This window comes from Malaclemys terrapin, chromosome 2, assembly GCF_027887155.1.
Source record: "Malaclemys terrapin pileata isolate rMalTer1 chromosome 2, rMalTer1.hap1, whole genome shotgun sequence".
Lineage (NCBI taxonomy): Eukaryota > Metazoa > Chordata > Testudines > Emydidae > Malaclemys > Malaclemys terrapin.
In genome coordinates this window covers 201745783-201772722 of record NC_071506.1, presented here as the reverse complement: position 1 = coordinate 201772722, position 26940 = coordinate 201745783, and the positions used below count along the sequence as shown (strand labels likewise).

The following is a 26940-nucleotide window of genomic DNA, read 5'->3' as shown; positions in this document are numbered from 1 at the left end:
AAGCCCTTAATCTCTAATCCCTGTCTTGTAGGGAAGTAAGAGTCATCAATAGCTAGATAAAGGGGATCAACACAGCTAAGGTGGGCTTTAAGCTACAGCATGGGACAGTTTATTCCCAAGCACGTGGTAAATGAAAGTGTGTTTCTTTCATCCTTTATAGACTAGCAAGTCCAAAACACTAAAGAAAAGGCTTGATTTTTCAGAAGTGTTGAGCACACACAACTCCAGCTGCAGTCTGTTGGATTTGTGGGTTTTCAGCACTAAAAATCAGGCTCCCTGACCTTTTCCACAGCAAGAGCAATAGGGAACACTCATTTGTTCTATCCAAAACTCCATCTGTCTGCCTCTCTTCTTTCTAAGAGATAGCAGGGAGCAAGAAGGCTCTTGCAGGGCCCTTAGTGAGCAGTGAGGAAAGCTTTTCAGGAACGCAGGCCTGGAAAAGACCTTGGAGAACCAAAGACTGGTTGAAGAGTCGCAGAGAGGGTGGACATCTCTTGTTTTTGTTGAAAGATAGTTTTGAACGTTAGTTGGGACAAGTGTGACTAAGGACTGTGATCTGGCCTGATAGATGAGTTACCTGACAGAGAAACCACCAAAGTGCTGGAGTGACCTTCAGCAGCGGCGCTAGCCCAGTGTGGGGCTTCTATATGCCAGGCCTTGTCACAAAGAGGTGGCTAGTGGTTAGTGTTACATGTATCCACTGAAAAAGTGACAGCTTCAAAAATCTTTTATAAATATCATAGTTCATTAATAGGCTGGTCCAAAGTAAATGGAAAGAAATGGGTTTTGAATCAAGCCTCTTAGTATTTAATAGATATCTAAGTATCAAAACAAGTAAGACTCCTCTGCAATACCATTTGTTTTGCAGGCCCATTTTAGCTGCCTAAGGTAGACTTATGGCCTCAGTTCTGACACATCTTGTGCTGAGCATATTCACACACTCCTCCATCAGTGGGATATTTTTAGGTTAGTTTTCCTTTAAAATGTTTTGCAGCCTGGAAATAGCCCCTCAGAACGTAGATGTGAATGTGCATCCTACAAAGCATGAAGTCCATTTTCTTCATGAAGACAGTATCTTAGAGAGTGTGCAGCAACATATAGAGAGCAAATTACTGGGCTCTAACTCTTCAAGGATGTACTTCACCCAGGTGAGAATATAACTATTAAGAGACGACAAGTCTTCACTGTGTTGATAGCCTGTGGAAGCAAGTATTCTAAGTTCAAGATTAGAATCTAGTCTGGGCCAGATACTCCTATTGTACTGTGGATCGTCTCTTGAGAGCTGTGCTGTCTATTTATGAAGTGTGTTTGCCAACATTTATTTTTTAAAGTGACACTGTCTAATTCAAATCTAGTCAGTTTGGGGGAGGAAGTTAAAAGTAATTTCAGGTACACTGACTTTAAGTCTCCTTGCCATTGTTTTTCTGTCTTGTTTCTGCGTGAAAGACCTATATAAATAATGGAAATGATTATACACAAAGTGCTGTCAAAAGCACAATGCAAACAGACTGAAAAAAAATAAGGAAAAACATTTTTCTTTATCTTTCAGTCAGTCATCCTGGGTTTACAAATAACAAGATAAGATATTTTCAGACAGAAGGGTGACTTTAAAATGGACTCTTATTCATGTTTAATCTTTTACAGTATATTAAATTAATGTATTTACTGTTATACATTTGTTTAATTTAATATTTAGGTTTATAATTAAATACATACTTCTACTTAATTAAGTTAGTATTTATTTAACACTACCAATTTTTGTTTTTGCATAATTTTGTTAGTTTCAAAATATTGTATTTTAGATCAATACAAAATAACTATATAACCTAATAAACACACACATATAGGTTAGGGTTTTTTTACACTTCTAACACCAGGCAGAACTAATACCAAATATAGTTTAGCATTGCTAGGGATAAAACTCTGTTTATTATAATCGGGCAAATAAAAACATGTTTAAAAAGGGATTGGATTATATTTCTGATTATAATTCTTATGTAAGTAGACTTGTAAAATAGTATCTATAGAATAATAATTTTAATTAAATCTTTTTCATGTGCTTATTTTTTATAATACACACAGGGGATTGCATCTTCAGAATATTTAAAGATTAACAATTTCTTAACAATAAAGATTTCATTTGGGTGAAATTCACCCAATGCAGAGGGGGCCCAGGCCCCATTTAAGCACTTAAATTGGGCCTAAATGATGATTAAGGGGCCAAACATACAAGGGTAAATAGGCATGTACAATCTCCTGACGACACTGACTCTCTCCTCTCCTTTCCCTCCTCCATTTTTGCAATGAAGACTTTGATCCCAGGAGTTGAATGCTCTTCCACTGAGGTTGTTAAATCAGCAGCAAGCTCCTCTTTCACAGCTAAAGGAACAGGTGATAAAGTCTATGCCCACCAGATGGTCCGCACCGATTCCCGAGACCAGAAGCTGGATGCTTTCCTTCAGCCTGTAAACAAACCCTTGAGTACAGTGCATACAGCGCTGACCCTAGACGGTGGTACAGGACTTTCTGATGGCAGATCCAGACAGCAGGATACTGAAATGGAAGATCTCAATGACTTTGATACAATGGTTGCTGCACAGAGGGATTCAGTGATGACACCAGAGGGGCAGAAGGAAAGTGGAAGGCAGACTCCTGAAACAGTCCCTACTAGGTAAATATGATTTATGCTGGATAGTTGTATTGTTGTGTTTTTATCAGAATGGATAAAAATTGATGTTTTTAAATTTTAAAAAAATGTTTTTTAATTTAAATCAGATTTTTTTAAATTTATATTAATATGTTTAATTTTAAGAAATAAACCCATTGAAAATTACATTTTAAATTGACAACTTATGATAAGGTCTAAAATGATAATCTGTTTAAATTTTTTAAGTTAAATACAAAAAAATATTTAGCAGTGCCTGCTTGTTGCCAAGTTTTTAAAGAAAGGCAGACCCCTTAACTGGTGGTAGTCACTTGCTAAGCACCTGGAATCAGAGTTGTTGAAGTGCTAAACCAGCTTTTGACAACAGTAAAATTTTCTGCAGGTGTAAACAATATTTTCTCAATTTTAGTTTATTCAACTAGTTCAGTTCAATGAGTAGTTAATTCGAAGCTAAGAAACCAGTTGCATTTGAAAAATCAGGAAAGCTCTTTTCCCTCTTCCAGTCTATGAATAAAAACTAGATGTGAGAGGATGAGATCTGCTAGTTCTAAAATCTTGATGGATATGGTGATGAGAAGCAGTCAGTTCAGTTCACTGGCTATAGTTGATACTACTTTTGTTTAGTAAATCCATTAGTTTTAAATGCAAAATATGTTTTTATAAGAGACAAACTTTTTTATCCAGCACATTTAAGAAAAATTAAATGCTGTTTTTGTGCATTTATAATTGAATTTCCATCCAAATAAAGTTTGATACAAATGGCAAGTAAAACAAACTAATATCTAGTAAATAAGAGAAGTATCACTCACTAAAAGATAATAAAATTTAGACTCTGAATAAATGTAAGTTAAGTTCTATAGTTGCTTAAATAAATGTAATAGGTATAGTGCATCCTCCTGGTTAGCAAAAAAAAAGCACCAAATTTAGTGTAATTAGTTGCAAATCAACATGTTTTAATAGTTACCGACCAATGAGAATCAGCTTTTTTTTGTGAAAATAACTAAAATGTACAAATGCAAAACAATTAATATTGATTATTCAAATCAAGGTTTTCTGGTTGTTGATTTGAATCATTGTTAAAATAGGTGATTTAAATCAGTTCACCCTGCAGTTTATGCAGGTGTGCAGTCAAGTTTGAGTGCTTTTTTTAAGAAAAAGGGATCAGGAAAGCTATAAAACCAAATATGAACAAATATTGTCTTGAACTTTCACAGAGGAATTAAACTCTTTATTAAACAATAACACACAAGCCTTGTGCTTCTGCTGGAGAATCAGAAAGTGAAAATGACCATTCTCCAAGGTGAGAGATGAATATAAAGGAAACTAACAGCATAAATGGTGAAAAGTAAATAGGGTATGTTTTATTGAAGGTGATCATGTATGAATCATAATCCCTTATGTTCACCTATGGAGGGTTAAGTACAGGGCGGAGGTTACACAGTGTTCCTTCTCCAGTCTTGCACACATTCTCTGGAAAAGATAATCTGATCTGAGGCTATTTAACTATATGCAAAGCTCTTAAAAGAGGATCCCCAGAGGCCCTGGTAGTGCTGGTCAACTGGAGCTGCTCTGACAGTTTGTCCAGAGCTACCAGGGAGAGAGATTATTTTTCATTATAGTAAAGAAAATCAAATGTAGTTAAGGAACACACAGGATCTTTTGTGATATCTCCTTTAGGGCCTGGTCTAACTCCTGTTGAATTTGATGGGTGCTGAGTTGGGCCTTTAAACAGTTGATTTGTCCAATGTGATTAGTAATAAGAATCCCTAAATAGCCTTGACTGTTTGTCAAACAGTGCCTTGGAAATTAAACAAAACAATCTTTCCTTTGAAACTTTTTGGAGCTAGCTGGGTTTCCTGATAGCTGTTTAATGTAGGGTTACCACACTTCATTGCTGAGTATATACTTGTATATCATTCTAATGAGAATAGAAAATATTTCCTCTTTGTCTCTGTATTGCAGAAAGAGACAGTGGACAGGCTCTGATGTGGAAATGGAGGAAGATGATACTAGAAAGGGAATGACCGCTGCCTGTACCCCTAAGAGAAGGATTATTAACCTAACCAGTGTGTTGACTCTGCAAGAGGAAATTAGTAGCCAAGCACATGCAAGTATGCAAACCACTTGTTCCTCAAGATGGTTGTTTTTCTGACAGTTAAACACAATTGCTTGGACTACTTAAGATAATTTTATAAAAGTAGTACAAGAAGCCTGTTTCTGTTACACACCAAGAGCCCCAGCAAACTTTCTTTTGTATCTTGTTCATGTTTCTTAGCTTGCAGATTGACCTGCTAAACCAGAGCAGTATTGAATTAATCCAACTGTCTGAGCAAAATGTGTAATAAGTTTTTTAAACTATGATGACCAGCTTCTGCAGACATTTTCCACTTAGACAGGAGAGGTGTATGCTTCATATCTAAGGGCTGGTTTAGCCTTTAGTAAGCCTGCATATTAAACCACATTACTAAACAAAATGCACTAACTTAATGTAAGGCTTTTTTCCATTCCAAATACAGGTATTAACTCACCCCATAGATGAACAGCCTGCAAAATTGCAGCCTAAATACCAAGGTTCTATGTTTATTTGCTCTGGATACAGGGACATTGTTCTTAAACAATGGAACTTTTGTAAAACAATAAGATTTTTTTTCCCCCTCTAATTTCCATGCATAGATGTTTAAGGGTAAGCCATGCTCACAGGAATTTTTTTATTGCCTAGTTGCAAGTCTCTGAAAATAGATTTATAATGGAAACAGTGATGGGACAGATTAATTAAATCGCTGTAGCTTGTGCACACCATTTTTATTTGAATGAGGAAAGGGGAACCACTTTCGCCGTGTCACTTAGGGCATGGTTACACTTGCAAATGTAGAGCGCTTTGAGTTAAACCAGCCTTCGTAGAGCACAGTAGGGAAAGCGCTGCAGTCTGTCCACACTGACAGCTGCAGGCGCACTGGCATGGCCACATTTGCAGCAATTGCAGCGGCATTGGGAGCAGTGCATTGTGGGCAGCTATTCCACAGAGCACCTCTTCCCTCTGGCGCTGTGGCTTGTGGGAAGGGGCGGGTGGTGTGGGGCATTCTGGGTCCTTTCCCAATGCCCCATGATGCATCAGTTCGCATCCCAGCAATCCCTCTGCTTCCGTCCACAATTGGCGCCATCTTTCAAAGTTTTTTGTACTGCGCGCTCTGTCTTCCCTTTCGGTCTGCGGGAATGGTGCCCGAACTGCTGAGGAATATGCTGAAGATTCTCGCTAGCACATCACGTTTGGCAGTCAAGTTATTCCTTAAGATCCAAAGTGACAGTGAGGAGTCCGATGATATCGATTCAAGTAACGCATACGACACGAGATTGCTTGTGACATTCACGGACATGCTCACCACAGTGGAACAGCGCTTTTGGGCTCGGGAAACAAGCACTGAGTGGTGGGATCAAATCGTCGTGCAAGTCTGGGATGACGAGCAGTGGCTGCAGAACTTTTGGATGAGAAAAGCCACTTTCATGGGACTGTGTGATGAGCTCGCCCCCACCCTGCGGCGCAGGGACACAAGATTGAGAGCTGCGTTGACGGTGGAGAAGTGGGTGGCTATTGCAATCTGGAAGCTGGCAACTCCAGACAGCTACTGATCCACTCCAAACTGGTTTATGATCGGGAAGTCGACGGTTGAAATTGTGTTGATGCAAGTTTGCAGGGCCATTAATCGCATCCTTCTCAGAAGAACCATGACTCTGGGTAACATGCATGACATTGTGGCTGGCTTTGCACAAATTGGTTTCCCTAACTGTGGAGGGGCGATAGATGGGACGCATATTCCAATTCTGGCACCAGCCCACCTAGCTTCCTAGTACGTTACTCAGAAGGGGTATTTCTCAATGGTTCTCCAGGTGCTTGTGGATCACTGTGGGCGTTTCATTGACATTAACGCAGGCTGGCCTGGAAAGGTGCGTGACGCATGCATCTTTTGGAACACTGGCCTGTTCAGGAAGCTGCAAGCTGGGACTTTTTTCCCTGACCAGAAGAGCACCGTAGGGGAAGTCGAAATGCCCATTGTTATCCTTGGATACCCTTTAATGCCATGGCTCATGAAACCCTACACAGGGAGCCTTGACAGCAGCAAGGAGCAGTTCAACAACAGGCTGAGCTGGTGCAGAATGGCTGTGGAATGTGCTTTTGGCCGTTTAAAGGGCTGCTGGCACTGTCTGTATGGGAAGCTGGACCTGGCTGATAACAGCATCCCCACGGTTATGTCTGCGTGCTGTACCCTCCATAACATTTGTGAAGGGAAGAGTCAAAGATTCACTCAGGCATGGAACTCAGAGGTTCAACACCTGGAGGCTGAATTTGAACAGCCAGAGAGCAGGGCTATTAGAGGGGCCCAGTGCAGGGTTGCAAGGATTAGGGATGCCTTGAGGGAGCAATTTGAGGCTGAAAGCCACCAGGAATGTCTGGTGCCTTGCATGGGAGTGAAGTGCAGTGGTTCCAATGTTAGTAGGAATCTGTGTTTGCTACGTATGATGCACTGACTTGCAGTGCCTGTTGCTTTCCTGGAGTAAGGTATCTTTTATTTTATGCAATAATAAAGAATGTTTTCAAAGCAAAAAAATCAATTTATTGAAAAGAAAATGCATTTATTGAAAAGAAACACATCTGCTTAGGAAACAGAAAGGGCAAGGGGGTGGGGAACGGTACTATCACAGATTTGCGTATGTCCTGTTATCATACTCAGCCTTCCTGTCTGGAGTGCTGTGCAATGAGTGCTGCACTTCAGGCTGGCTATACTGCATGGTGATGGAGGTTGAGTGCAGTGGGTAAGGGTCGTAGTTTTCAGGGCTGGGTGGTGAAGCTATAGGTGTTGGAGGCAGCTGGTGGCAATAAGAACCCGGATGTTGGGGAAAGTGGGTTGGAGGTGAGATGGGGGCACAAGGGAAAGAGTTTTGGGACAAGGGCTGCGGGCGGGGAGGGAGCGGTAGTGCTCCGCCTGCATTGCTACGAGTGCCTGGATCAAGTCCACTTGGCGCTCCATAATGCTTATCAGCCACTCCGTGCTTTGGTGCTGGCGATCTGCATTCTGCTGGCGGACCCTCCTTTCACTCTCCCCCCATTCCTGCACTTTTTGATTTTCATTAAGGGAGTGCTGCATGACCTCATGCAGCATGTCCTCTTTGCTTCTATGCGTCCTCTTCCTGATTCTTTGGCGTCTTTCAGCTGTTGATAACAAGAACTACTGGGATCTCAAGGTTATATCTGTAAAGGCAAAATGCAACACTTAACAGAGGCAGCATTGTTCGCACCAGATAGAGCAATGATTCCCCCGTACTTTAGGAGGGCAAGCACAGTCTATACAATAGCATAATTTGGCTGTCCCAAAGCGAGCGCGCACAACCCACGGGAGCCCCAAAATGGTGTGTGAGCACAGGGTCAAGGGGGACTGATTCTTTCATGGCTGTACTGTCCTCTGGGTTTCTGTGCCTTGGGGAGAGCCAACCGCTGCAGGGGGCCCCTATACTGAACACTGTCCCCACATTTTCCACAAGAATTTGTCCTGGAAGATATCTTGCTGCTGAGGGTGACCTGGGAAGTAAGGGAGGATGTTCTACTAAAATGCAGCTTCCACCCTGGCCCATATGCAGCTTGCCTGTGTGTAGCAATGGTCCCCCACCCGTCACGGCACAGTGGCGCAGACATGTTAACCTGACTGGGACTAGGACCATGGTGGCTCTCCCACAAAACCAGCGCAAGCACATTGCCCAAGTTCTGGCTGAGACCTTTGTAGAGATCACTGAGGCCGATTACCGCAATGTGAGAGAGCACATCAACGCCCTATTCTGCATCTAGGCATGCATGCAGCCCTAACCCTCCTCGCCCCAAGAGCCCACACCGAGTAAGTTCCTTCCCAAAATAAAAGCCGCTTACCGGCTCTGGTATTTGTCCTTCACCAAGCACCGGCCACCGCGACTGGCTACCTTCCTCCTGGCTTGAGAACCGCTCCTGGCTGCATGCATCTAGGGATGCTGGGGTGTCTTCCTCCGCCTCAGCACCCTCGCTCCCGCTTTGCTGATCCTCCTCCTCCTGCCTTTTGGACTAGGCTCTGAAGTGTCCATGGTGGTACTTGTAGTGGAGGTGGGGTCACCCCCAAGTATCGCAACCAGCTCTTTGTAAAAACGGCAGGTCGCGGGGACAGCACCAGAGCGATGGTTTGCCTCGCGGGCTTTGCAGTAGGCATTCCGCAGCTCCTTCACTTTAACCCTGCACTGCAGAGCGTCCCAGTCATGGCCCCTTTCCATCATGTCCCTTGATATCTGCCCGAAGGTATCGTAATTCCTACGGCTGGAGTGCAGCTGGGATTGTCCAGATTTCTCCCCACAAACACTGATGAGGTCCAGCACCTCGCCATTGCTGGGGATTGCCTGGTGTGTAGAGGCATGGTCACCTGGAAAGATTGGCTGAGAGCACTCCATGCCTGGCTGAGCAAACAGGAAGGGGATTTTCAAAATTCCCAGAGAATGTAAAGGGTGGGTCTGACAGTTGGTCACCTGAGGGCAGGGCAGTAGAGTTCAAAGTGATGACCAGAGTGGCTAGAACAGGCATTGTGGGACACTTCTGGAGGCTGATCAGAGCGCATTAACAGACCAGGGCATCCACACTGGTGCTGTGGCACTCCAGCGGGGACGCATCAAATGTTATTCCACTCGCCAAGGTGGAGTATCAGGAGTGCTCTAGCTGCGGAGTCAGAGCGCTGTATGTGCCTTGCCAGTGTGGATGGGTCGTGAGGTAGAGTGCACTGGGCTGCTTCAATGCACTCTAACATGCAAGTGTAGCCATGCCCTTACTTATATAAGGATTTCACTGTGACAGGTAAAATACTATTCCCAGCTTGCAGATTCTTAGGGCAGTTGTTTCTCACTTTGCATCTTCTGCACAGCACAATCCTTGTTTGTTAGTGAGATTTAACTGCAATAGGAGTGGCATCCATTCAAACATTCCAGCCCTATTAAGCTGGTCTAAGTATTGGAAATCCTATGGTATGACCGTTTTTGTCTAGCTAACTTTAATTGGTTGGTAACAAGATTCAGGGAAATTCCACAGCTTAGTAGGGTATTTATTAATCTTTTCGGACCAGGAACTTCTCCAGTAAAACATGATAAAATTCAAGTAAAATATTCAAGATTTTTATTAATTGTTTTCATTCGTGGTTTGAATTTAATATAAAATTTCTGATTCATACATCGTGTTTATCTATTTTAGGATTAAACTATTGGAGTGTTTAGAATTTCCTTTATAGTTTTTAGTGCTTGTTTATTTTGGACTGTTTGGACTGAAGTGTGATTCAAGTAGTAGTTTGAGATTTTCACAACTTGAATAATCAAGATACTTTGCAGACTATAGCAGATCTGGGCTGGGGGGAAGTTATATGACCTCATATTATTAGATGTATTATTCCAGGTCTTCAGGAGATGCTACGTGATCACTCGTTTGTTGGTTGTGTTAGTCCACAGTGGGCCCTGGCACAATACCAGACAAAGCTGTATCTTCTCAATACCACACAACTCAGGTAAACACACTGATTCATGCTGTTAGATGTGTTGTCAACAGTTGAAATAGCTGGTGAACACAACTGAGTAGTTAAAAATAAGAGTGAAAGAAATAATAGAAATGAGGTACAAAGGCACTGTGAATGCTGCTTTTGAAATCTAGCCAAATTGGTGATTTGAAGAGCACTCAAGTGTTAAAGGCCTCAAATTTTTAATCTATCTTAATTTTTTGTATTGATCCTGCAAAATGTATAGGCTGCTGCTACATAATTAAAATGCACTTTACTGTGTTGTGTCCCACTGACTAAAAACCCAGAGGATGAAAGGAATTTGATTCTACATCACACTTATCCGTACCATTCATTTGAATAGCTAAGTTATTGAAATGTCAAAGAACCTAATTCTTTTAAAATCAGTTCTGCGCCTGATTACAGAGCCTGCAGAATATAGGGACAACACAAATTGTTTGTGTAAACCTACAAAAAACAACTACCAAATTTAGGCCCAACTGCCTTGAGGTGTCAAGTTATGTACTGTCTTTTATCAGCACAGAATCAGTCCTTTTCTCCCAGACTAACACCACACAGTTAAGAGATTAAGGGTTTGTCTACACAAACATTTAGTTCTTGGCAAGATGGGGTGTGAATCTACCCTGCAGTATGCCGATCTGATATGTGATATTTGTTAAGAGTGCTTTGGTCTAGTCCTCGTTGAAATGGGAGTAGATCAGAGTGCATTAATGAACTGTTAACCTGCACCAGCAGGATCCACATGGGTAGTTAGAGCACCACAGGGTTGAACTAAATGTTTATATAGACAAGCCATGAGATCCTAACACATCAGTGTACTAGAGCTCTAACAGGATGTAATAAGGTTCATTCTGCAGCTAAGGCCTTGTCTACACTGGCAAGTTACTGCGCAGTAAAGCAGCTTTCTGCGGTGTAACTCCTGAGGAGTACACACAGGGCATGGTTACACTTGCAGATGTAGAGCGCTTTGAGTTATACCAGCCTTCGTAGAGCGCAGTAGGGAAAGCGCTGCAGTCTGTCCACACTTGACAGCTGCAAGCGCACTGGCATAGCCACATTAGCAGCTCTTGCAACGGCCACAGAGAGCAGTGCATTGTGGTAGCTATCCCAGCATGCAAGTGACTGCAATGTGCTTTTCAAATGGGGGGGTGGAGTGTGACGGGAGTGTGTTGTGTGTATGTGGGGGGAGAGAGAGTGGGTTTTGGGGGGGCTGAGAGCATGTCAGCATGCCGCCTCTTTCTCTCACACACAGCATTCCACAGTAATGGTTGCTTTGTCTCGGGGCAGATAAGCAGCCAGCTGTCGGAAACGGAGCTTTGAAAGGGCATTTCCGCATTCCTACATTGATTACAAAACAATGGCAAGAGTGGCCACTTGACTTAAGGGGCTTATGAGACATTTCCGGAGGCTGATCAGAGCGCAGTAATGCAACACCTCGTTCACACTGCGAGGGCGCAGCTAACATTATTCCACTTGCCGATGTGGAGTACCAGCAGTGCTGTAGCCGCGGAGTCAGAGCGCTCTAGGTGCCTTGCCAGTGTGGACGGGTAGTGAGCCCGGGGCTCCTTTAATGCAGTGTAACTCGCAAGTGTAGCCAAGCCCTTAGTGCACAGAAACTCCTCAATTGCAGCGTTGCAAAAAAAAAATCACCTTGAGTCGTAAGCCTTAAAGCATAGAGGCTCCAGCGCGGTATCAGTAGATAAACACGTTACAGCACACAAAGCAATCAATTGGCCTCCGGAAGTGTCCTGTAATCCCGTGACTGCTCTGCTCATGCACCCTTCCCCTTTCAAAGCTCTGTTTCTGACACCCCTTGCATGCTGTGCTGATCTGTCTGGGACACAAAGCAAACCATTAATATGGAATGCTCGTGCTGTTGAACAGAGGCAGGTGGAGAGAGAGACAGATTGCTGTGCAGAGAGCTGTGGAGGGAGGTGTGGGCTAATGGGGTTTCCCCCACACCCTGCCTCAGGACTGGTGGCATCCTGCCACTGTCTGAACTTACAAGACAGCATGCTGACACACTCTGTCCCCCAAAACACACTGCCTCTCCTCCCCCCCCCACACACACTCTCCCTGTCACACACTCTACCCCCCTCCAACCCCTTCAGTTGAAAAGCAGCTGGCAATGTAGGAGGATGCCCATGGAACAATGGGATTGGGAAACCTGCATCATGTGATGCTGTGCCTGCCCCATGAGGTATTGCAAACCCTTCTCAAAGCACCCTGCCGCCAGTTGCACAGTGAAATAGCTACCACAATGCACTGCTCTCTTTGCTTTTGCAAGAGCTGCTAATATGGATGCGCTCCACCATCACAAGGAGCACAATGTAGATGCACAACAGCGGTTTAATTCCAGCGCTTTAATAAAAGTGGTATAACTTGTTGTGCAGAAACTTGCCAGTGTAGACATACCCTAAGATCCACATACTCATCATCTTGAAGGGTGTGTATAGATTTTACTGACACTTATTTGAAAGAACAAAGGCATTCCTCCCTTGTTTTTATAAGGCTGTTAGTCACTGTATCTTAAACAGTACATGTGTATTGTTACAAGATCTGTGGCTAGTACCTCCTCCCCTGTTCCTCCTCAGCATTTCTTTGACTTGTAACCTGTGGCAAATGAATATGAAGGTTTAATGTATGATAAATAGGAACAAATGTATAGTAGCTGCATGTTAAGGGTATTTTAAGCTTTTTGCACCAGTATTGTGGAGACTACGAACACTAAGAAACAGGCTCACATTTATTTGTGTATCATATGTGCCTGGTGGTGCTATTGCTAGTTACAACATTTCAGTGACTTTTTTTCTGTCTGTAAAAAAAAAAAACAACAACTATACAATGGATGCTCGTTTATCTGATCTAATTGGGACCAGGCCAGATCAGATAACCAAAAATCTAGATGAACTGGAGAATAGGCAGCTGATGGTTCAGTTAATAAGGAAAGCTGGATAACGGAGGCTTAGTTAAATGGGGGTCTATTGTATTGCCAAAATCATAGTTTTATTAAAGGACAATCCATTCTTATTGTTGTTTCCCATAGGATGCTTTTCTCTCTCCTAAGTATACTGCTTTTTTCCCCACGATTCTGCCATTACAAAGTGGAGAATATGCACATGACAAAAAATTAGACAGAAATGGTCATTTCAATAATAAATTAACTCTCCTCCCATTAATTTTCCTCCCATTCAGCCAAGAACTCTTCTACCAGATTCTTCTTTATGACTTCGCAAACTTTGGAGTTCTGAGGTTGTCAGTAAGTATATAGCTGGAATTCTCCTGGTCAGCATTCAACTGCCTTAATCATCCTTTCTCTTCCTGCAACCCTCTGCCTTATTCACTACATTACTTTCAAATTCTGCAACAACTGAGGCTGGGGTCCTACAAACAAATGCCTCCTTCACCCCCGATTCATCCCCAGAGCGGGTCCATTCTGACACACATGCACTAGGGGGCTGAATTAAGACACACAGGCAACCTTAATTTTAGCATTTCCTAACTATTAGTGCTTGATTTTGCAACTTTAATGTATCTTTTTGGTAATTTATGTTCTATATGAAGTATGTTTATTTATACTGCTGACTAGGTCAAACTTCAGATATGAAGGTGGATCTGTTAAATGACAACCAGTATACATTTTTAAAAAAATGCATTCCCTTTGTGTTTAATCTCCTTTGCACTTACATGAAGTAGCAGATTTTGATGATTCCACAGCTGCTGCAAGTTCTGATAGTGGTTGCTTTATTATTAGTGTCAGATTCTGTTCCTTATACAGATTCATTGATGATGCACTAGATCAGGGGTCAGCAACGTTCGGCACGCGGCTCGCCAGGGTAAGCACCCTGGCGGGCCGGGCCAGGCCAGTTTTATTTACCTGCTGATGCGGCAGGTTCGGCCGATCGCGGCCCCCACTGGCGGCGGTTCGCCGTCCTGGGCTAATGGGGGCAGTGGGAAGCGGCGCAGGCGAGCGATGTGCTGGCCGCGGCTTCTCGCTGCCCCCATTGGCCCGGGACGGCGAACCACGGCCAGTGGGGGCCGCGATCGGCCGAACCTGCTGCGTCAGCAGGTAAATAAAACTGGCCTGGCCCGGCCCGCCAGGGTGCTTACCCTGGCGAGCCGCGTGCCAAACATTGCCGACCCCTGCACTAGATTATGTGTTAAAACATACCTTCTTTTTTGCTCTGTCTTCATCAGAAATGTATTGGGAAGTACTTAAATATGCCATGGTATTTTGCAGTGGGCTCTAGAGAAGGGCTTGTTGTAAAAATTCTTCTGTATTCTGAGAGAAAAAAGTAAGACTGCATGAGGAACATCTGGATTTTGAAGGGTTGAAGTGTATGGGTGGTAATGATGATTGTATTGTACCTCGGTCACTTACAGGAGCCAGCTCCACTGTATGATCTAGCTATGCTAGCCTTGGAGAACACTGAAAGTGGTTGGACAGAAGAAGATGGCCCAAAGGAAGGACTTGCTGAATACATTGTTGAGTTTCTAAAAAAGAAGACTGAAATGCTGAAAGACTATTTCTCTCTTGAAATTGATGAGGTGATTACTGCTGTTGCTTCTATGTCATAAGGTTATTTGTATAACTTAGGTGTTGGTAATGCACAATAGGAAACTGTATTTAATATTTTTGATTTGCTTTAAGGCTAGTACCAACCTGATAAATACAATCACTTACTGTACAGCAAACAGCAGTGTCCTGGGTTTGTAGATATGTCTAGTAGGTAGATACATTATTATAAGACCCTAGGTATTTCACCATGTAAAGAAAATGTTATGCTTACAGGATGGAAACCTTACTGGATTACCACTCCTGATAGACAACTATGTTCCACCATTGGAGGGACTACCTATGTTTATCCTTCGCTTAGCCACAGAGGTATGGTGCTGTTCAGCAGTTAGTTAATGGGCAAGCTAACTAGTCTGCAAATGTTACCTTTTCATCATTGTCATTTATGAGAAAATGTGATTTTTTTTAGATGTTCTCTAAAATGAAGTTACTAATAGGCAGGCATGCAATAATTCAACCACTAAGAAATTCACCAGAAAGTGACGTGGGGAGAAGAGTTCATATATAATGTCATAGACCCAGTTCTGACAGAAGCAGTTGGTGCAAAAGTACAACTGCCAACATTCCTGCCTCCAATGACCACACACAGTACTTTTAAATATCTGCCAATGTAGTAATTATCACATTATAATGGTAATACAGATGCCGACATATGGGCAGTGCTCTAAACTTTCTCTTCTAAAAGGAAAACTGCACCGATTGCTTAAGTCCATTCCTAGCTAAATATTCACTATATAAGAATACGTTAAAATGAATGTTTAGAAACTTTTGAAAAAATTGTACTTTCAAAGATAGGCAAACTTTTAGACTATTCCTTGCTTTCTCTGTATCCTAACCTTATACCACCAAATGGCCAAGACTGTAGCCTATTTTAAACTTTTAATTAACCAGGCATTAAGTTTACTCTATAGACTAGTAAGTAGCAGTAATGTTCCTTCAAAACTACTATTTCAGATACTGAAACAAATGTTTGCTCTCATCAAATTTCTGTTGTGACAGGTAAACTGGGATGAAGAAAAAGAATGTTTTGAAAGCCTCAGTAAAGAATGTGCCCTGTTTTACTCCATTAGAAAGCAGTATATCGTGGAGGAATCTGACTTGACTAGCCAGCAGGTACAGTAACTGTATATGCTGCTGTAGTCACCTGGGTAAATCACTTGTATTGAATTGTAAAAACCTTTAAAGATGGCGTGCATGACTAGTCTCCCACTCTGGAAGTAGGTGAACTGAATAACAGTGCAGCAGGGTTCTGAAAGAATATACAGGCTTATCCTTTGGAGAAGGCTGCTTTTACAGGGCAAAAAGAATGTATGTATTTAGAAAAGCAACAGAGGGTCCTGTGGCACCTTTGAGACTAACAGAAGTATTGGGAGCATAAGCTTTCGTGGGTAAGAACCTCACTTCTTCAGATGCAAGTAACGGAAATCTCCAGAGGCAGGTATAAATCAGTGTGGATTTAGAAAAGTTAGGAATTTCTTATTTAATATGTGCTTAGAAAGAAAACATTGTGAGAATAAGGTCTGAAAACATTGCCTCACAGCTTCCATACAGGCTGATTTCTCCCAAAGACTACCTCGTTCGTGTACCTTCAAAAAGTGTACATTTCGGGCTGAATCTCTTAAATACCTAATTACTCTTTCAAAGTGCACAGATCAGTATCAACTAAGCACTTGCCAAAAGTTGATCAATCCTGTTGTGTGGAATTTGTTTCCTCTGAATAATGCAAAAGCAATAATAATAATACCACCTGTAATTTCACAGTTTCTCAAACCAGAGAACTAAGGCATCTCTAGCTGTTAGGACATTGAGCTGAGCTACAAGACAGCCTAATCCAATTTGGGCCCAGAATTTGTGGGAAAACTGGTGCACATTCTTGCCCCTCTTCTCTTCCCTCCCCCAGGCTGTGTATTGTTTTAATAGCACTACAATGTCATTCTTGTATGTATTAACAAGTATGCTATATAAAACAGGAAATAATTGTTCTGCTCTACTTGAGAGTGGGGAGGTATCAGGTGGAGTATTGTATCCAGCTTTGCTACCACACTTAGGGATGTGGACTATCAGCCAGAGGAGAGCAACACAAAAAAGTTTAGAAAACACGACCTATGAGGAAAGGTTAAATTGGGCTTGTTTAAACTAGAAGAGATGGCTGAGTTGGGGGATTATAAATAGTCAAGTATGTGAAGGTGTCATAACTATAAAGGGAAGGGTAATAGCTGTCCTGTGTACAGTACTATAAATCCCTCCTGGCCAGAGACTCCAAAATCCTTTTCCCTGTAAAGGGTTAAGAAGCTCAGGTAACCTGGCTGGCATCTGACCTAAAGGACCAATAAGGGGACAAGATACTTTCAAATCTTGGGGGGGGAAGGTTTTTGTTTGTGTTCTTTGTTTGGGAGTGTGTTCGTTCTCGGGGACTGAGAGGGACCAGACATCAATCCAGGTTCTCCACATCTTTCTAAACAAGCCTCTCCTATTTCAAACTTGTAAGTAAATAGCCAGGCAAGGCGTGTTAGTTTTCCTTTGTTTTTCTCAACTTGTAAATGTACCTTTTACTAGAGTGTTTATCTTTGTTTGCTGTACTTTGAACCTGAGACTAGAGGGGAGTCCTCTGAGCTCTTTAAGTTTGATTACCCTGTAAGGTTGATTTCCATACTGATTTTACAGAGATGATTTTTACCTTTTTCTTTAATTAAAAACCTTCTTTTTAAGAACCTGATTGATTTTTTCCTTGTTTTAGATCCAAAGGGGTTTTGGATCTTGATTCACCAGGAGTTGGTGGGAGGAAGGAGGGGAATGGTTAATTTCCCCTTGTTTTAAATCCAAGGGGTTGGATTTGTTTTCACCAGGGATTTGGTGAAGGTTTTTCAAGGTTTCCCAGGGAGGGAATCCATTGAAAATGGTGGCAGCCGAACCAGAGCTAAGCTGGTAATTAAGCTTAGAAGTTTTTATGCAGGCCCCTACATTTGTACCCTAAAGTTCAAAGTGGGGATCTCAGTCCTGACAGAAGGACTGTTATAACCAGGGCTTTGGAGTGGAGCCTGGAGCTGGAGTGCAGAGCAACTCCAGAGCGGTGGAGCTGCAGCGGAGCCGGAGCACAGCTCCAAAGCCCTGCTTATAACAGTCCTTCAAATACTTGACTATTTATAATCCCCTAACTCAAAGTATTTGAAGGACTATTATAAGCAGGGCTTTGGAGCTGTGCTCCGGCTCCGCTGCAGCTCCACTACTCCAGAGTTGCTCTGCACTCCAAAGCCCTGGGTATAAGGATGGTGATGAGTTCTCCATGTGCAGGGAGGGTAGGACAAGTAGTAATGGGCTTAGGTTTGATATTAGGAAAAACATTCTAAGGAAAGGTTAAGCAGTGAAAGAGGTTACCTGAGGTGGCTGTGGAATCCCCTTACTGGAGGTTTTTAAGAAGAGGGTAGGCGAACACCTCTCTACTTCTACTCAATCCTGTCTCAGCAAAGGGGGTGGAGTAGATGACCTCTTGAGGTCCCTTCAAGCTCTACATTTCTAAGATGGTTTCAGTAAAATCTCCACAAAAATTAGATCCTTTAAGTGATTAAAATGGCAGCAGATGACTCAATGGTGGCAATTGTGCTGATTGTAAGGGAAAATATTTTCTACCTACAACTTCTTGCAAACTCAGCTTGAGCTGAAGCAGCATGTCTCATGAACAGTCCACAGCCCAAATTATGCTGACATTTATCAACCCAGTCCCTTGAGTTACATGGGAGTAGATGACTGGACTTTCATAAACCATTGTTTGTACCAGAAAACAGTCCAGTTCACACACTCCCCCCTCTCCCCCCCCCCCCCCCCGTGTTAGCTATGCAAAGTTAATTTCTTCTAGCACTAGCCTAAGCAAATCTGTTACAGAAGGAGCCTTTCAAGGTGAGCACTTCATATAAAGTGTGATAGACTAGTTTTATTTTCACACCCAAACCCTGCACTGGAAATATTTTGACTCAACCCTTTTCTCTAGCTTAATTTAGAGCTAGTTCAGTTCTCTTAATGGTAGTGGGGGCTGTGATTATGTGAAAGCTGACTAGTGGATTTTTTTTAATCAAGATAGTGAACTAATTTGCAAAGACTAAAGTAAATGATTTTATTCCCAGGTACAGCTGTTTGAGCAGGAAAAAGTCAAGGTTTTGAAAAACTTATCAAATCTATATTTCCATAAAATTGGTTTTAAGAGTACTTGTTTTTTAAAACCAAACTTTTCTTTCAGACTGAAGAGCTTGGATCTGGTTCATCATCATGGAAATGGACTGTGGAACATGTTATTTACAAAGCTTTTAGGACCCACCTTTTGCCTCCTAAACACTTCACAGAAGATGGCAACATTTTGCAGCTTGCTAATCTGCCAGACCTGTATAAAGTTTTTGAGAGGTGTTGAATATTTCAGTTGGATGGACTCACTGGTATATCCCATTGTTACATACCAGGGGGATAAAGCTGGATGACTGTAATGGAAGAAAGGAGTTTGTCAGACTGCCTTTCAGCAAAGAGTATTTCAGAAATAAAACTGTCTATATTCAACTACTGTAGCTCTTTGCTGCAGTATTTCATTGTAAGTTACATGAGAGACTTTAGTATAGTGAAACTTTCCAGCCATGTTAAAAGCTTCCCTCTCACTCAGAATGCAGCTGTGGTGCTTCAAAAGGGAGCAGATTTCCTGATAGACAGCTGTGAAGATCTGTAGGCTAGATACTTTAGAAAAAATAACAATTTTGATGAAGCTTACAGCTCTAAAAGTTAAACCCACCTTTTATCTGTACTTATAACTCAGTTTTGAAATAGCAAATGTAAGTAACATTTAATGCCCTCCAAGATCAGGAATGTTTACTGGAGCATCTTACAGAATGTCACAGGTAACAAAGTTATCAGGTTGGTTTAAATGTCTATATAGAGTATAGCTTCTGAAACAGCTTTAAGATTGTATATAAAAAAGCCACTCATTTCTGGCTAGTACAGTGTCCATTTAATGAACTCCTCAGACATTTCCTTACCCTACCTTCCACCCTAAAGTTTCATTCCACACTTAAGCAGGAGTTGCTATACAATTTTACAAAGTAAAACAAAACTTCTTCCTTGGTTAAAGTCCCTATTTTTATATTACAAGTAACCAACCTAGTACTTCCTTGGCAAAATAACCTAAAACTCAGATGTGCTATCACCCATGCAAAAAAGCAAGTTTTATAATAGTCCCTATTTTATTTTTATATAAATTTAAATATTACAAAAATGCACCTTTCCATCAAAATTTATAAACTTTAATGAACATAGACCCCCCCCAAAAAAACCTGTATCTTAAAATAAATGTTATCTGCTTCCAAAGGTTAGATCTAACATATTTGAAGTCTAAATTGCACCATATAGAAGGCACTTGTGCTGTGTGATGTCTTGAGCAAGTACATTTGTTAATTTCTAATACAGTGTCCTCTTGAATTCATACAGTTGTCTTCAAGCACCAAGCATCATTAAAGCAGCTGAAAAAAAGTTTAAGTAAACTTGATTCCACAGTTGTGAAAACAAATGTTTTCTAGTAATAAGTCAATCATACCGCATTGTGCTCCAGCTCTGACTCTACAATTAAACTGCTAAATAAAAATCACCATCATTCACATAGGAATCCAAATTTTTCATTCTCTCATAAGTTACAAAAGGTATACCATTTAATTCTGCAACTAAAATATTACTGAACAGCTCAGTGTTCAAATAGTTTGTGCCAATGAAAGTCTGTATTAAAACAAGCTAAGGGCTAGTTATTTCAAGGAGCAGTGCACAATTTGTTCATTTTCTAAAACTTTCTTCTACTGTTGAGATAGAAGCGCAGCAGTCCTGTTTGCCTTCATCTTCTCCAGCCTTTTTACCAAGTGGCTATTGGTCATCTCCATCTCTTCTATCTTGTCCAATGCTGTTCTTAACTAAAAATGAAAAAAAAAAAAATTACATTCTATTTCAGAATAATTGCAGCTGGGTGTCTATTATTTTAATGTCCTGGTGTGAGTAGCACAAATTAAAATCTAAGATGAACTTTGTGTTTAGGATCACAACCCAATTTTCTCTGTTGAAAGTCTTGATTATGTTCTTTATAAGACTGTCAGTTAGGTCAAGAAAAATGGAACCTGGCTCACTGCTAACCATGCAATTGTTATATTGTATCCAAAGGAAGCAGAACTCACTCAATTGCTGATATTAGCATAATCTAGAAACAATTTAAAAATAAAGGTGTATATTCAATTGAGCTGTTGGGCACTCAGAGCTTCATATTACAACTACTCCCTTGGGGCAAAATCCTGTGTCATCCTCAAAAACTGAGCCAGCTGATGAGCAGACATCTGAGATAGCAGGGGTAGGAATCCTCATGCCTTGTACAGCAGCTCCCATTCCAGCCCATTGGCTAGCATAGTTTAATGCAATCTTAGTTGGCTCCCTATACAGTAGGCATTGGAGATTTGCATAGTGGTACATCTCCACACTGTGTACTGATATGTAGGGGGCCCCCCACACTTGAACACTATACAGGGAGAGTTTGCTCCCCCAAAATTTTGACAGAACGATCAACTCAGTATGGTAGAACTCTGTACTCCCTCCTGACAAAGAAAGCTTTGCACTGAGTTGTAATTAGCAGGACTCCCACTGCCTACAATTGTCTGGGAGAACATGGGACTTTGCGTAGTTTATCTTGAACACTAAAGGTTCTGCCATTCCCCTGATGGCACAGACTGATCCTTTAATTCCTGCCACAGCATAGCTCTTGATCACCCAACTGGTCCAGGTTAAGGGAACACATTTCACTTTGCGTAAAGGTGAGGTTTCTTCTAAAAATTTCTGGAATATATGCAGTGCGGACAGCAAAATAAAAGCAATACCCGAAATTTGTCTTTGCCATCTCCTCCTTAACAACTCTGAGAACTATCCTGTGCTTTATCTGTCTCCCTGTAGGTAGAGAGTAGGTAATTGTCCGGTCCAGAGCATGTAGCCAGACACTTTGAAAGAGGCATGAGTCCCAGAGATGACATTTTTAACTCTGAGAAAACACACCTTGAGAAATTTAACATCTAACAGGAGGGCTCATGCATTTTAAACCCATGCATTTTAAACATAATGAAATACCTGAATACAGTCCTTTTCTTTATCACTTTTCTTTTGTAGCCAGGCGGGTTTGGATTTCCTGTAACATTTCTTTCTGATTGTATTAGATTCATGGGCATTCTGAGTTGCAGTGCTATAGCAGTAACTTTGCAGTCCTGCTGAGGAACGATGTGTCTGAGAGAACCCAAGGTGGTGGTAAGATTAAAAAGAAAATTAAGTCTTCCTCCCACTGGAACATCCTTCAAGGATGAGATTGGCAGGCTGACTACAGGCTCAGGAGCTTGTAAAAAACTTGGAGGTTTTCATATGGATATGAGAGCCAAGCATCTTGAATCATAATCTGGGGTGTCATGCTGTGAGGTAAATCAGCTTTAGTCTGGACTATACCAGCCTCTAGTGCAGAAAAAGGGAGCCGGAGCCATAGCCAGCCCCAGCTAGGGACAGCCTTTTGGTTCTGAGTTTCTACAGCACCGAGCTCAACAGGGTCCTGGTTCATTACTAGGACCCCTATGTGTTATAATACACAAATGATAAATGACTATGCCAAGCCCAACACAGCAGATAGTGCCAAGTGAGTAGTGTGCTAATTGCACAGGAGGCAGTGTAACAGGCTGGAGCCCCATCAACTATCCATCTAAAACTATGACCTGTTCCAGCATCTTAAAAGTGTTGGTTAGTGCAGAGGCTCTTATCACCCCTGAAGAAAATGAAATGGTTACTTACTGTAACAAATTCTTCAAGATGTGATACAAATGCGTATTCCACTTAGGTGTGTGTGTGCCTACCACAACAGAGCCAGAGAATTTTGCCAGCAGGACCCTTACAGGGGTAGTGCTCACACCCCAGCCCCTTCTCCCCTGGTTATGAGGTGGCACTGCTACAACCCCCTCAATTCCTTCACGCTGAATACCCATGAGATGAGACTCTAAAGCAGAGGGGACAGAGGGTGGCTTGTGGAATACACGTCTCCATCATAACTCAAAGAACCAGTTACAGTAAGTAACCATTTCTTCTTTGAATAGATGCAGTCATGTATTTCACTTAGATGACTCACAAGCAGTACCCCTTCCAGGAGGTAGGACTCAGAGTCTACCTAAACAAGGATTGCAGGACCGCCCTTCTGAAGGTTACATCCACCTTAGAAGATTAAGTATTGGTTCATAAATGTATATATGGACGAGCACGTAGCGGCCCTGCAAAGTCCAATATGGAAATGTCACTGAAGAATGTTACTGACATTGCTTGTGCTCTCATGTTGATATGCAGAGAGGACTCCTGCTTCAACCACAGACCTTTTGACTTTCAGTGACTGCAGATATGCTCCCCAGCCCATCAGGGAGGCGTCGGTGACAACAGTCCTGGTTTGTAAGGGCTGGATGAAAGGAATACCTTGAAAAATACTCTCAAGGAGCATCCACCACTAAGGAGTTGAGGACCAATGGAGGAAGATGGACCAATTTGTCCAAAGAGCAAAGAGTCAGACAGTAAACTGTTCTGAATCATATTTGAAGGAGGCGAAGGTGCAGCCTTGCAAACTGGACCACTTGCATACAAGCAGGCACGTGACACAAGAGCTTCAGGCACATCTGAACCGTCATGGAAGGCTGAGACAGGCGGAGCTGGTGAATCTCCTGAAAACAGTCAGCAGAAACACACAAACTCAGACTCTATTAGGACCCCAATGAATTCTAGTTTTTGAGTTGGAACCCAAGTTGACTTCCCAGTATTTAGGATTAGACCCATACGGAGAGCAAATGCAGTGTACTGCTGAAGTGAGAAAGGACTTCTTCTCTGGATCTGCCTCTCAGTAACAAGTAATCCAGATATGGATAGATGTTGATCCCTTTTTGAGAGATCCTGTGACAATGGCCATATATGTGGTAAAAACCCAAGGGGCGGAAGAGATTCCGAAGGGAAGCACCGTATACTGGAAAAGGCCCTCTGCAACGATGAATCAAAGGAAATTTCTGTGGCTCTGCAAAATGGCTACATGAAAGTAGGTATCCTGAAGGTCCCATGCAGCAAACCAGTCTTTCTGAGACAATGCAGGGAGGTTAGTCAATAGAGTGACTATGCAGAATCTCATGTACCTGATATATTTGTTGAGGCCATAAGGTTGAGAATGGGTTTCACCCCTCCTTTGGATTTGGGCATCAGAAAGTACCGGGAATAGAAACCCTGACCTCGGTGATCTTGTGGAACCTCCTCCATCGGCAGCAGAGAGCAAACCTACTCAAGGAGCAATATCTCATGAGTGGGGTCCTTGAAGAGGAACAGTGAGGCGCAATGGAAAAGAACTGGATGGCATAGCCCAATCTGATGGTGCTTAGGACCCAGCCATTGGTGGGGATCGAGCAAATGGAGGGGAAGAAAATGACAACTGGAACAATGTCTTGGACCAAGAAGTCAAAATGGGTGCTTTGGGGAAGAACATGTGGACTGTCTGAATCCCAAACACGACTGCTTCCTTCTGAGGGATCTATGCCCTTTCTGGGGTAGTCCTGCTGTCTTGGGAGAGGGAAAGGCTGCCCAAATGTGCACTGCAGATGAAACCGCGGTTACTGTTGAATGCCGTGATGGAATCTCTCCACCACCAGTGTATACACCGCCAAGGACCAAAGAGTATCCCCAGAGTCCTCAAAGGAGTGCAGAATCTTGTTGGTTTTATCCAAGAATAGCTCCTGACCACTGACGGGCAAATCTTCAATGGCCTGCTAGACATTGGGAGTAATGCAAGAATTCTGCAGCCAAGACGACCTCCTCATGGTCACTGCAGAAACCATCACTCTGGCTGAAGAATTAGTCCTATCCAGCACAGACTGCAAAGCCATCTTAGCCACCAAGCAGCCTTTGGTGACAAATGCCCCAAAATTCCTCCCTCGAGGCCTTGGTCAGCTGGTCTGCAAATTTGGACACAGCCGGCCATTTGATAAAGTTGTACTCAGACAGCAATGCTTGCTGATTAGCAATTCGCATCTGCAAGGAAGAGGAGGTGTAAATCTTCCTTCCCATCAGGTCCATGCTCTTAGAGTCCTTCTCCTGGGGAGTGGACTTAAACCTGCCCCGTTGGGCTCTATCATTCACAACTGTTACCACCAAGGAGCTTGGGGCTGGATGGAAATAAAAAAAAAACCCTGCAAATCCCTGCACAGGAACAAAGCAGCTCTTTTCCATGTGCTTAGCTGCAGGTGGTACTAAAGCTAGTGTGCTCCAGAGGACCTTAGTAGGCTCAGAGCACAATGTTAACAGGGGGAATGACTCTCCCAGGGTCAGACAGCCGCAGGATATCCACTAACTTGTGGGTGTTCACCTACAGGAACTCTGCTTGAATACCCAGGGAGGCAGCCACCACAACAGGTCCCAATATGCCTTGAAATTCTCCAATACCGAAGGGAAGGAAGAGCATGGCACGACAGAATTGTCTGGGGATGAGGATAAGGCAGTTAAGTGTGCCTGAGCCAGATCCTGATCCAAGGCTGACGGGCCTGGGCGAGACAATTCGGGAGGCTCAGAGGTAAAGCCTCACCAGTACCTGGATCTGTGGCAGATCGATGGTCACCACCACAGACTTGGCTGGTGATCTCAGCCTCAGGCAGGCTGAGGAGCAGGACTTCCGTGACTGAGGAGAGTCCCATGAAAGCCACTGGTATAGATAGGGCATTGGTGGCCAGTAGGCACTAGGCCAGGGGCGTCCTCCTGACCACGAGATGAACACCAGTCCTGGTACCAACAGTGCTCCTTGAAGGGCCCTCATCCAAGGAACAGGAAGAGAAAGATCTCAACTTGGACACCAAGGGATCCCGGGCTTCAGGGGATGGCTATGGGACCATCCCTGAGGGTGCAAGCAGCTGGACTGACTCGTCCATAGCCCAGAATGACAAGAGGGGTGGTGCCAATGGTGAAAACAGTACTTCCAGCAAAGTGCATGTCTCTGTCACTTCCAGTGCCTGGAGTGGTATAGACTAGTGGTGGGCAACCTGCGGCCCATCAGGGTAATCAGATTGTGACATTTTGCTGACGTTGACAGTCTGTAGGCACGGCTCCCTGCAGCTCCCAGTGGCCTTTTCCTCAGAACACTCAACAGGGAATGACTCCTCTGTCTCTTTGGAGAGGCACCAGCTCAGGATGTGAAGCAGCAGCACTTCTCACACCTCAGGGCGATCTCTAATCTGAGAAGGGACTTGGTGCCAAAGTAGGCTGCATGGTGTGTTCGAGCAGGTGGTGCTTCAGATAAAGACCCCTTGCCACTTGAGTCAGTTTCATGAGTAATCTGCAAAGCGAACACTGCTCCTTGACGTGGGCTTTTCCTAGACACAGCAAGCACTGTGTGTGGGGATTGTTGTTGGGAATCACCCCCACACATGATGGACAAAGTTTAGATAATAGTGAGGACATCACCAGGGAAAACTTAACTAACTAACCTACAGGTACTAATTAACTATATACAATCAGAGAACAGAGTCACTAAATAGAGGAATTTGAAATAAAAACCACACAGAGCTCTAACTCCAGCCACAGGTGCTAAGAAGGAACTGGGGGAGGTTGGGGTGGTGCCACCTCATGTAGCCAAAGGAGGGGCAATAGCCACAACAGTCACCCCTCTACGGGTACTATTAAGCAAAATTATCTGGTGCTGGTGCGCTGGGCATGCACACATCTGAGTGGAATACATGTCTATATCTACTCGAAGAACATTTTCATGTTAAGAGATAAATAGATGGACTCTCTCCTATCTAAGCACTTTACAAACACTAATGGATTTAATCTCACAATTATCTCCAATTACAGAGAGGGAATAAATGCACTGAGTGTTTAAATAACTTTCTCCAAGTTACATAGGAAGTTTGGGACAGAGCTGGAAATAGTGGAGATCCTTAAAGTAAACTAAAGAGTATCCTCCTCTCCTGCTGCTACATCTTAGAATCCATTGGCTCAGTTACCCATGCAGACAACTCAGAGAGGTAAACTGAACTGGTTGATTTCTACCGGGTGCTTTGGCAGACATAATGCCTCCCATGAGGAGGAACTGTGGCAGA

The 26940-nt window shown here is 42.9% G+C and overlaps 2 protein-coding genes across 19 annotated transcripts in view; one reads left to right on the top strand and one right to left on the bottom strand.

The window, feature by feature from the left end:
• Positions 1–19348, top strand: part of MLH1 (mutL homolog 1) — a 38655-nt gene extending 19307 nt beyond the window's left edge. For all 3 annotated transcript variants that reach the window (XM_054019393.1, XM_054019394.1, XM_054019395.1), the window contains 9 exons: positions 995–1148; positions 2310–2671; positions 4628–4776; positions 10110–10218; positions 13423–13486; positions 14611–14775; positions 15020–15112; positions 15803–15916; positions 19035–19348. In XM_054019393.1, the coding sequence (XP_053875368.1) occupies positions 995–1148; positions 2310–2671; positions 4628–4776; positions 10110–10218; positions 13423–13486; positions 14611–14775; positions 15020–15112; positions 15803–15916; positions 19035–19202 (1378 nt within the window). In that variant the 3' untranslated portion in view covers positions 19203–19348. The remainder of the gene's footprint in view (positions 1–994; positions 1149–2309; positions 2672–4627; positions 4777–10109; positions 10219–13422; positions 13487–14610; positions 14776–15019; positions 15113–15802; positions 15917–19034) is intronic.
• Positions 19349–20063: 715 nt separating this feature from the next.
• The window catches only part of LRRFIP2 (LRR binding FLII interacting protein 2), a 171230-nt gene continuing 164353 nt past the window's right edge, over positions 20064–26940 (bottom strand). For all 16 annotated transcript variants that reach the window (XM_054019398.1, XM_054019396.1, XM_054019400.1 and 13 more), the window contains one exon: positions 20064–20733. In XM_054019398.1, coding sequence (XP_053875373.1) covers positions 20620–20733 — 114 coding nt within the window. In that variant the 3' untranslated portion in view covers positions 20064–20619. The remainder of the gene's footprint in view (positions 20734–26940) is intronic.